The sequence below is a fragment of the Carcharhinus amblyrhynchos genome, chromosome 8 (assembly GCF_965287045.1).
Source record: "Carcharhinus amblyrhynchos chromosome 8, sCarAmb.v2.hapA, whole genome shotgun sequence".
NCBI classification, from domain to species: Eukaryota; Metazoa; Chordata; class Chondrichthyes; order Carcharhiniformes; family Carcharhinidae; genus Carcharhinus; species Carcharhinus amblyrhynchos.
This window is the reverse complement of record NC_137331.1, coordinates 23,630,592-23,641,257: the sequence shown is the minus strand read 5'-3', so window position 1 is coordinate 23,641,257 and position 10,666 is coordinate 23,630,592. Positions and strand designations below refer to the sequence as shown.

Genomic DNA, 10,666 nt, shown 5'->3' with positions numbered 1-10,666 from the left:
CACTTTCTATTCCATTGGAAACCTTGGATCTCTTTTAATTTTGTGATGCAGTGCTTTAAAAAAGACGTTCATTGACAGCTCAGTGAATTTCCACTCCTGCTCCAGTTAGCTGTGTTGAGTTGAAGTTCTCTTCATACTTGAATGCATCTCAAGTACCTCCATTGATCCTAATGTTTACAAAGATCCTGAGCCTGATCAACAGTCCATAGTTTCCAAAAGAGGAAATTACATCATTTATTCCTTCAGAAGAAACCACAGGCTGTCAATCAGGGTTAGAGTGAGTGTCAACATTGTGGTTAGAATCAATGGGTGTACTTGAGATGCATTTGAGCATAAATGGAAATGAAAATAAACTCAGCTGTCAATGGAGGCTTCCCTCAAAGTGCTGAACTTTGGTAATTGACTGATCAAGGCTTTTCTAAATATCAGTTAGAAAATATACTTCAGTGAGAGATACATTATTGAGGAGAGATGCCTAGATCCCCATAAAATCTAGGTAGTTGTAATCTTGTTAAAGCATGTTAAAACACCTGTCTGGTGCACTGTAATATGCTCTTTTGACCCTGTTCCTTTAAGAAGAGATAGATCAGTTGTTCAAACCCATTCAGGTGTCTGTCTTCTCAACTTTAAGTGAGAGTGATCATCTGAGGAGGATGCCTGATCCGGAATAGTCCCAAAAAGAGCCTTGGATTACACTCCACTTCAAGGGCAACTGGGGATACACAATAAATGCCAGCCTTGCCAGCATCTCAATAATGCATAAAATGGATTGCACCCACAGTGATTTAAAGCCTTAAGCCATCATTTGTCACCACTACTCAGCTTTATAACCTAACAGCACCAGGTATTAGATGACATTGATTAGATTTTTAACTGGTATTTTACTAGGTTCAAATGTAAGGAACTACACTTCAGAAACTATTATTTGTTGATCATGATTATCAAAATGGAAGATCTAATTATTGAGGTATGTTGATAAGAAGCTGAACAATTACATTTTAGCAGTAGAGCTGTTAGTAATTACCTCAACTGCTGTAACAACATCCCACAGCATATATCAAATACTTATCCTATGATAAAATAATGGGTAGTCACTGATGACGCACATATTGATTGCATTGTTGTTTTCCAGTTATTATAGAGTAATTTTTCCTATGTGAAAGCTAAACAGTGATAGACAAAGGCAAGTTAGCATGGGGACAATCAGGAATAGTGACTGACTATCTGGGAATACTTGACGTAGATGAAGTATGCTTGGCATGACTATATGAGATGCAATACTTCAAATCGATTAACAGCAAAGTGGGTGATTTTCAATAAAATTCCTCACCAGACCACCAGTAATATCTGGGGGGGATCATCAGAGAAAGTGAGAAACAAGTGAATATTCCAGTAGGAGCAATGATAGAGGATACTTTTTCAAAAGCAGTTCGAACCAAGAAAAGGCGTATTATATTTATTTTTATCTTCTGTAAAGGTTATTACAAAAGTATGAATCAATAGAGTTCAGGATATTCTTCTGTTAAACTGATATCTAACTGTCCTCAATTTTTCTAATCAAGTTTACCATGATATGAATTGTGTTAAGCAACTCGTTTTTCCTAATCCTGAATGTAAAACGAGAGCATGTTATTTCAAACTTGAATAAAAATAACATTAGAAGTTCCGGAAAAAAATCTCTTTGAAGAGCATGACTGAAGACAAGACAAGCACCATGCAACTGATGTAAATACAGCTGCCGGTTTGATTAAGCAGAATGAGCTGGGTATCGGGTGATGCAATGTGTTCACATGAGTCCTTTCAACTTTAGGACCTGGATTCAGATAATGAACAGAATGTTTGCCATATCCTATGTGAATTGAAATTGGGTTGTTCCGACTTAGTTTCTAGTCAGCACTCTCAGAAAACGGAAGTGGCTCATAAGCAATAAAGGGTGGTATCTGAATTGTTAGAGCAGAGCAACTGGCTATGCTAACGAGTACTACTCAAGCTTAGTGGAAATAAGGAACATTCCATTCCAACTTGCTGACACCCTCAGCAGTAAAACTCACAGATACATCACCAAAAGCTTAATACCAGTAAAATTTTGCTTTCAAAATCCAATACTAATATTTTTTATCTCTACTACAATGTCTAGCTTTTGAAGGGCTTTATTTTAATTGAGAAATAGAGGGCCTCCGTCAATTTGTAATTTCTTACAAAGTGTGCACACGGTAATTGCAAACAATGTAAAATCTATAAACACTGTCAGGACCTTGGCTGGATGAGCGAAGCATCACTGATTGCTCTCTGGACATTGCTTAAATGTAGACGTTCATTGTATCAGTGTGGACTGAGAGATGAGCAGAAATCCTAAGGCAATAACACTGAAGTCTCTGAACTGCACTCACAGAACAATAGACAGTAAAATTGTAAGTAATCATGTTATGTTATTTGGCAGGTTGCTAAAATACTTTTCAGTGCTTAATAATGAAAAAAAAATATTCAGTAATGATCACTGAAGCAAAACAAACCCTTTGTTTTAACAGAATAATTTTACAAAACCTGCAAACTAAAGGTGAAGTCTGTGTTAAATTTAACACATTTGGAGAATGCATTTGCCCAACCAAAATGTCAAAGCATTGCATTATTAAAATGGACTATTAATATAAAAACATTCTGCCAGGTATTGATGTGATTTAACCTGTGGATTTCTCCCTGTCATTGAATGTGGTATTTCTTAACAAATCCTATGAACATATTTGAATACTCACAAACACACAACCCATAAGGAATTGTTAATGCGGGAGGTGATTTCCTCTGATGTCTTACAATACAAATCAGATTAAAGGTAGAAAGGATTGTGTTCCTTTTCCAGAGCGAGATATATTAAACTCATTTACATTCTAAAGCCAGATAAGTTAGGCTTATCCTAAATGCGAGAGCCTTAGATGGGGCAGCATGCATATGTTCACATCTAGCCACACCTTGCACAGCAGACTACACATCTAGCAAATATCTTGATCAGGAGAAGGAGGAAATATATAATCAGGATGTTTCCTAATCTGCTGGAAGCAATAAGTAATCACATATGTCAAAGAAGTATTTTGAGTTGTTTTAAAATAGTTATCAGTAACCATAATGTCATAACTATACTGGCTGGACGATGGAGGTAGCTATATAAATTCTTTAATCACAGAGATGTTTTGTATTTGATCTAGAATCCATATCTGAAATCATTTTGCAGTCAAATGCAAATAACAAGGAGGCAGAGACAGAAAATAATTAAAAATGGTTGAGGGCACAGGGAAGTTTCAGAGATGAGACATCAGAATTGATTCAAATCAGGAACTAAGATTACACTAAAACAGAAAATGCTGGAAAATCTCAGCAGGTCTGACAGCCTCTGTGGTCCACGGATGCTGTCAGACCTGGGGAGATTTTTCAGCAGGTCTGTTCTTGTTTCAGATTCCAGCATCCACAGTATTTTGCTTTTATATGAAAGATAAACCATACACTGCATTACTTTTGAAATCCTATTTCTAAGTCTTGCTCTCTTCAAAGGTGCCATCTCCTAATAGTGCATAAATTATAGCCATAAAGCTCTTAATGTGGCCAAATAGCAGAGGAATTTCAAGCGGGTTTTTTCCCCCACCATTATCATGTTGGTAACTAGTTTAAAGCCGAAGTGTGAACTCACACATGCCAAAAAAAGTCAAGTGAATTTGTCACTTCAATGGCTGCACACTGAATGTGTGCTACAACAAGTTGGCACATGTCTACAAAGTCCCCTGCATGTAAAGGCATATAAATCAATAATATGATGCGAATCGAATCCATACCCTGGTGTCCACCTTCCTGGGCCGAATTCTTGTGTCCGTGTAAATATATCGTTAGAGTGATTCCTTACCTTAAACCTCACGTGGTTCTGAACGAAAGTCAGCGGAGGTATTCATCCTTAACGAATCTGGGCAGGGAATGAGTTAAGCTGCTCCAAATGTTATGATAGGTATTACAAAACATTTAAATGGCGAGTATCCATCACGTTTTATGATCTGCAACGCATCTCGACTTTCTAAGAGACCTGGAGCACAAAAAATGGTGTTTGCTACAGTAAAAGACAGTGAAGTAAGAATTTTATGACTTCCTGCAGCTGTCTAATGGCTGGAAATGTATCGGATTCACCATGATTGGGGCCGTGCAGTTTGTAAACAATTGAACTGTGCTTTGAAGGCAGAACCGTGCCAGATTCAAAGCTTCAGACAGGACCGAGAATGTCAGTATGGAAATTATTCCATTCAACCACAGACGGAGATTATTTGCAAACAGAACCGGTTTCTATTGCCGAAAATGAATACTTAATGGGCTGGTGGTGTGGCGGTCACATTCAGACTTTAGTTGGTTGAACGGTAAATAGATGTCAGTGGGGATACAGTGGGGCGGGTGGCGGGGACTTGTTGCCAATGCCAGGAATCTCTGTGGGAAATGAGCTGGGGGATTCTGTTAATTACGTGTTTTAGTTTAGTGGCGGCTACCTCTAGTGCAGGTACTTTATACTACTTAAGAACCTTCAGCAAATAGCCTCAGCTTCGCCTACCCATGCTAGAAGAATTAGACACTGCAAAGTTTTGATAAATTTGATCGCGTTAAAAACCTAGATGAAAATATAGTGAGAATTGACATGAATCTTGTAACGGTGTAAAGGTTGGACGCTTTTGTGTGTTACAGCTGTTACTCACTGAAAAGGTATTTGGAAATATTGAATATATATTTTGCCTCGCCAGTGTCTTTTTGAAAAATTTTATTCATTTGTGGGACATGGACGTTGCTGGCTTGGCCAGTATTTATTGCCCATTTATTGGGTGGCATGGTGACATAGTGGTGACCACTACTGTCTCACAGCACCAGGGACCTGCGTTCAATTCCATCCTTGGGTCACTGTCTGTGCAGAGTCTGCACGTTCTCCCTGTGTCTGTGTGGGTTTCCTCCCACAGTCCAAAGATGGCCGGGTTAGGGTCATTGGCTATGATAAATAAACCCTAGTGTCAGGGGATTATCATGATAAATATGAGGGGTTATCAAAATAGGACTTGGGTGGGATTATGGTCTATGCAGCCTGGATGGGCTAAATGATCTCCTTCTGTACTGTAGGGATTCTCTGACCTGATCCCTGGTTGCCTTGGAGGGAGGCCAGTTGAGAATCAACGCATTGCTGTGGCTTTGGGGTCACATTTAGGCTAGAATTCTTTCCCTAGAGAACATTACTGAACCAGGTAGGGTTTTTCCAATCCACAATGGTTTCATGGTTAGCAGCAGATTCTTAATTCTAGATTTTTTTTTAATGAATTGAAATTCCACCATCCGGTAAGATTCGAACCTGGGTTCCCTAGAACTGAGTTTCTGGATTGATAGTCTAGCGATAATGCCACTGGGCCATCGCCTTCCCTTAGCAAGCAATGTAAAACTTTAAAACAACATGGAGAGAGATGTGTAAGTTCCAGTGTGCGCGTCAGAGGATAAATTGACAAATCTGAACAAATAAAAATAGCACTCAATCAATAATTGGGTCCATTTATTACAATCATTCGTGGTATGCTTCGTGTTATTAATCTATAGGTTACTCTTTCTGCACCCGAAGAACACCAACCACAACACAAAGAAGGATAGGAGCTGCGTTCAATTCGTGCAAAGAAACCTTTTGTGATAAAACACTTCTTCAAAACCAGCTCACCCACAGAAACGATACATAAATTTCCCCAAATTTAAAAAAAAACACGCCACTGAATTTGGACTTGTTCTTTACTTAAGGCTATATACGAACACGAAAGAAAGCATTGCTAGAACATTTAAATCAAAACCCTAACTTGTTACTCTTTTTTTTGTTTAAATTACACTGTTTTGAGTTGTCACTTGCGAGTTACTCTCTTCGTCCGCCCAAGGTTCGGTTCGTTCAATCAAAGAAAAAATCCGCCCGTAAGAAAATCCAGCTTCTATTGTTTCGCCAGAAATTGTCCTTGTCAATAAATTCACTTGATATCCTAAAGAGCACTGTCACCAGAGCTACTTAGAACCACATTGGCCAAGGCAATTGTCAAGAATTCGAAGGAATTATTCTAATCGGTAGGTAATGACTCTGCCCCTACTCAGCAGTTAGGTGGTTTTGGCATTAATAATCTTGTTCTGTTGCAATATCGATTAATGTACATGGCGACTTGGTCCTCAGCGAGGGGTTACGACCAGTATTGGTGTCCCTTTATAGAGGGAAAACTAAAAAGCCAGAAAACGTCGAATATTTCCATCCTCCCATGAGGTTGCCCCTTTCGAGTTTTAAGTAGACTTTGTCCTCTCTCTCCATGTTTAAAAGTACCCCGTTGCTGGCAGCCTCCCGGGTCACATCCTGGTCCCCGGCAAAAGCAGAAATCACAGCCCAGCCATTCTGCATGAGACTAACCTGAAAGCAGAACAAACGACAAAAAAAAGCCTTACAACTTTGCCCTTTGCACTAAGGGTTCCAAAGTGACTGCCGACTGGCTAACAGTCGCTTTACTGTCCCGCTGCCCCCTCCCCCAACCCCCTCTCCACTGTTACAACACAATGCTTCCCGCGTTAGACTATCACTACCAATCTGTACCTGTACCCGGGCAATCCCCCTTCCCTTTTCTTTTCTAAAAGCAAAACACTCCAGATGCTGGAAATCTGACATAAAAATAGAAAATGCTGCATAAACTCAGCAGTTCTGCTAGCAGCTGTGGAGGGAGAAACAGAGTTAATGTTTCGAGTCCAATATGACCCTTCTACATATAACTATGTTCTGAGACCTGGCGAGTTTTTCCAGCATTTTTTGTTCCTTTCTATCATGCCTTCTTATGTATTAGACTTCTTCCTTACTCTCCCTCTGTTCGTCTTATTTTTTCAATATGTTTTATCATTACAGTTCAGTTGAATGAATTGTGTTGTTACAGACTGACAGTCGCTGGCCCTGAGATTGTGCACATCCCTCTGGTGTGTTTTGTCTAACCTGGATTGTCTGTCGGTTGTACACCTTGACCACGTGGAAGCTGAAACTGTAAATCCCTTTCCGGGGAGCCACGAAAGTGCTGGACCTCATGTCGAAATGGTTTCCAATATTAACTAGCACCTGCAAGAAAACACAACGGCACCGAGATTCCAGTACAGCATCTTGGCATTTGCGTTAACGCGCGCGAAAACTTGCCGAGCGGGGCTGGTGGTGAGGTTAAAGGGAGGGAGGGGAGGTGGATAACAAGGTTCGCCCGGAGATTTGAGATGCATTGGGCCGGACATGGGATTCGACAAGTTCCCCGGGTGCGTTCCGTGGAAGAGTGCAGCTAGGAACGGGCTGAGAGTGAAGGCTAACCCAGTGGTTAGGGAGTGTTGTAACCAGAGGAAAGAGACTTTCTGTCTCTCTCACACACACACACAGCCAGTGGAGATGATATTAAATCATCCAGAATGTTAGAAGCCACACAACGCGGGGCAAATATCTGGGAACCAAACTGCTAAAGGTTCACATTTAATAAAATAAAGGGCAAAGTTGAACAAAGAAAGGGTAATTTTTGGCTACAGATAGATGTGTGCATAAGGCGGCCAAAGTTAACCACTTGGGTAAGATTACATGATCGGCTCGCCAATCTGTAAAAATGTACAAACAACAGATAATATGATCGAACTGAGTGAAAAGGGGATGGGGGTCATTTCGCCCAGTGACAGTCTTTCAGTTTTTATTATCCCATTCCACCCCCCCCCCCCCCCCACCCTTCCATAGGTATTCACACGAAAGGCAAGACTGGAGAAGGTGAGGGAGATGTTACCAGAGGGAGCTGGGGTGGGGGTAGGGGAGGGGGCGGGCTGGACAGGGGGAACTGTGTGTGTTGGGGGGGCGGCAAGTGGAGACAAGGGGGAGTTGGAAGAGAGGGCCACAAGGGGACAGAGGAAGACAAGGAGCTGGGGGAAGGGAGGAGGAAGAGCTGGGGGAAGTGAGACGGGGAACTGGGGGAAAAGGAGGCAAGAGGAGCTGGGGAACTGGGGAAAAGGGAGACGGGGAAACACAAAAGGAGCTGGCGGAAAGGGTGAGGGGAGCTGGGGGGGAGGGGGAGCTGGGGGGAAGGGGGAGCTTTGTGGGGAGGGGGAGCTGGGGGGTGAGGGGGAGCTGGGGGGGGGGTGAGGGTGAGCTGGGGGGGTGAGGGGGACCTGGGGGGGTGAGGGGGAGCTGGGGGGGTGAGGGGGAGCTGGGGGGGGGGGGGTGAGGGGGAGCTGGGGGGGGGGGGTGAGGGTGAGCTGGGGGGGTGAGGGTGAGCTGGGGGGGTGAGGGGGAGACCTGGGGGGAAGGGAACAGGGGGGAGCGGAAGAGAGACAGGGAAAGGCAGAAGGAGCTGGCGGAAAGGGTGATGGGAGGAGCTGGGGAGACCTAGGGGAAAAAGAGACAGGGGACCTGGGGTTAATTATGTGTAGGATCTGGGTGTGTGGGGGGGGGAGATGGTACTGGGAGGGGGGTGCTGAATAAAGTGGGGAGTCGCCACTTACCTGGTCGAAGTAGATGGTCATGGTTCTGTTGCTCATCTCGGAGGGTTCGTGGTTGGTGCTGCGCACCGCGGAGAAAGCCACCTTGGCGCTGCCGCTCCGCACCGAGATGCCCAGCGAAGAGGTGACTGCCCCGTCCGAGGACGGATTGGAGTCGCACACCACCAGACATTTCCCTTCCAACACGATGGGTTCTGTTTCGTTCTGTCCCAAAGCGAGCCCCGTGCAAGCCAGCAGCAGGCTGAGTGCCAGCAGGCTGAGAGATCCCGGGCGGATTAGTAGCAGATCCATGCGCTTCTTCAGTAATCCGATCTAGATCACACCGGGCGGCCCGATCTTATTGTGTGGGGGTTTTCTCTCTCTCTCGCTCTCTCTCCCTTGCAATCCCCCCAAATTCCCCTCTCTCTCTTGACCAGAACCTTCCAATGCAGCCTCTTAGAAAATCAAAGAACCTTCTTCAGCTTGTTCAGATGTCATTGCCTGTAACAAGACAAAATCAATGCAAAAAACACAAGATCCGATGCAGATTGAATGGATAGCTGACATCCTGGTAGAATAAGACCGCTACCCTGTCATTCTCAAAATGTATTCACTATCCCACCTCCCCCCACTTTAATCTCAATCCTCTAGTCTCCCCCCCCCCTTAATCTCAATCCTCCAGTCTCCCCCACTTTAATCTCAATCCTCCAGTCTCCCCCCCCCATTTTAATCTCAATCCTCCAATCTCCCCCCCACTTTAACCTCAATCCTCCAGTCTCCCCCCCCCATTTTAATCTCAATCCTCCAATCTCCCCCCCACTTTAACCTCAATCCTCCAGTCTCCCCCCCACTTTAATCTCAATCCTCCAATCTCCCCCCGACTTTAACCTCAATCCTCCAGTCTCCCCCCCCATTTTAATCTCAATCCTCCAATCTCCCCCCGACTTTAACCTCAATCCTCCAGTCTCCCCCCCCCCCCACCACTTTAATCTCAATCCTCCAGTCTTTCTCTCTCTCTCCCCCCCCCCCCCTCCTTTACTGATGAAGGAATCCTACAATTAAACTTGACTTTGCGTTCTCCTTCTCCCTGAAGTTGCTGGTGTCTTCAGCCCCTTGAAACCCAGCCGGCCTCAGAGACAACTTCACTGCCCCCCCTCTCCCCCCCCCAGTGCCCCGCTCCTCTCTGCAACTCATCCCCCCACCCCCCACCCCCCACAAAAATAAAGTTGCCCATTCTCCAGCAAAAGAGAAAGAGGGGGGAAAAATCATCAGAGAAGCTGGAGGCGTGTTAAATAGGAGCTCGCAGCCAAGGTAGCTCTTACCGTTTTAATTGCGAAGAGATCTCCAAGTTAGATAAAATATTTACCGCTGTTCTCCAGCTCAATGCCTCCCTTCTACTAAGCCCGCGTGCTAGTTTGCTAACGCTTTAACATTACGTTTGCAGTGTGATGCCCCACGTTGGTGATGGTGTTACCTGGCAGATCCATGGTGGCATGACAGTGTGATCACACTATCCCTCTCTCAAGCTGTGGTGTTAGGGTAATGAGCTGGGAATCTGTTGGCAGAAAGGAAGCGCAGAGTCGCCTCTCCCTCCCCCGCCAGGAGTTCATTCTCTCTCTCACTCACTCACTCACTCTCACACACACACACACATGCACTGCACAAGTGACCGGGGGCTCAGGTATCGCGCACCGAATCAAAGCGAGTCGGTAATACACGGCAGTCTTTTAAACCCCCGCCCCGATTCGCGGCTCATCGTCGAACTGAGGTGTGGGCTTGTCCCACGGCTCTCTCGCTCAGATCTATGGCCACGCTTTCCTTTCCTGCATGATGTATAATTTTCAGATAATCATTCAAGATTTCCGATGGCTCAGCCCAAATCAGCAGGGATGCAAATACCCTACAAGCAAGCGGACTCCTTTAATCCAACCTCAACATATATATATCTATCTATATATGTCCTGAACAGCTATATATATGTGTGTATATATATTTATATCTCACCTACACATTTAATGTAAACACGCAAACATACATATAAATTATTTAAATATGGATATGAAAACATATTCAGTCACACATATGTAATGTATACATGCACACATCGAAATAGAATAGATACAAATAGAAACGTGTGATTAAAAACAATGTTCCACTTTTTTTAAAGATA

At 43.9% G+C, this 10,666-nt stretch overlaps 1 protein-coding gene across 2 annotated transcripts; it reads right to left on the bottom strand.

Annotated features, from left to right (window-relative positions):
- Nucleotides 1-5,552: 5,552 nt before the first annotated feature.
- Nucleotides 5,553-10,184, bottom strand: cbln2b (cerebellin 2b precursor). Of its 2 annotated transcripts, none has more exons than XM_080194839.1 (4): nt 9,971-10,184; nt 8,521-8,997; nt 6,998-7,117; nt 5,553-6,430 (listed from the first exon to the last, which is right to left on the bottom strand). In XM_080194839.1, exons 2-4 carry the CDS (start codon nt 8,806-8,808, stop codon nt 6,233-6,235), a joined length of 606 nt encoding a protein of 201 aa, XP_080050965.1. In that variant the 5' UTR covers nt 8,809-8,997; nt 9,971-10,184; the 3' UTR covers nt 5,553-6,232. The 2 variants fall into 2 exon arrangements, with proteins under 2 accessions (XP_080050965.1, XP_080050964.1); XM_080194838.1 differs by lacking the exon at nt 9,971-10,184 and adding an exon at nt 9,819-9,954.
- Between the last annotated feature and the right edge of the window lie 482 nt (nt 10,185-10,666).

Bases quoted from the DNA above. Each gene is read 5' to 3' on its own strand.
- cbln2b (XM_080194839.1), bottom strand. From the start codon at position 8,808: ATGGATCTGCTACTAATCCGCCCGGGATCTCTCAGCCTGCTGGCACTC. The intron at 7,118-8,520 runs GTAAGTGGCGAC...GTTTTCTTGCAG, and splicing joins TGACCATCTACTTCGACCAG to GTGCTAGTTAATATTGGAAA. The intron at 6,431-6,997 runs GTTAGACAAAAC...TTCTGCTTTCAG, and splicing joins ACAACCGACAGACAATCCAG to GTTAGTCTCATGCAGAATGG.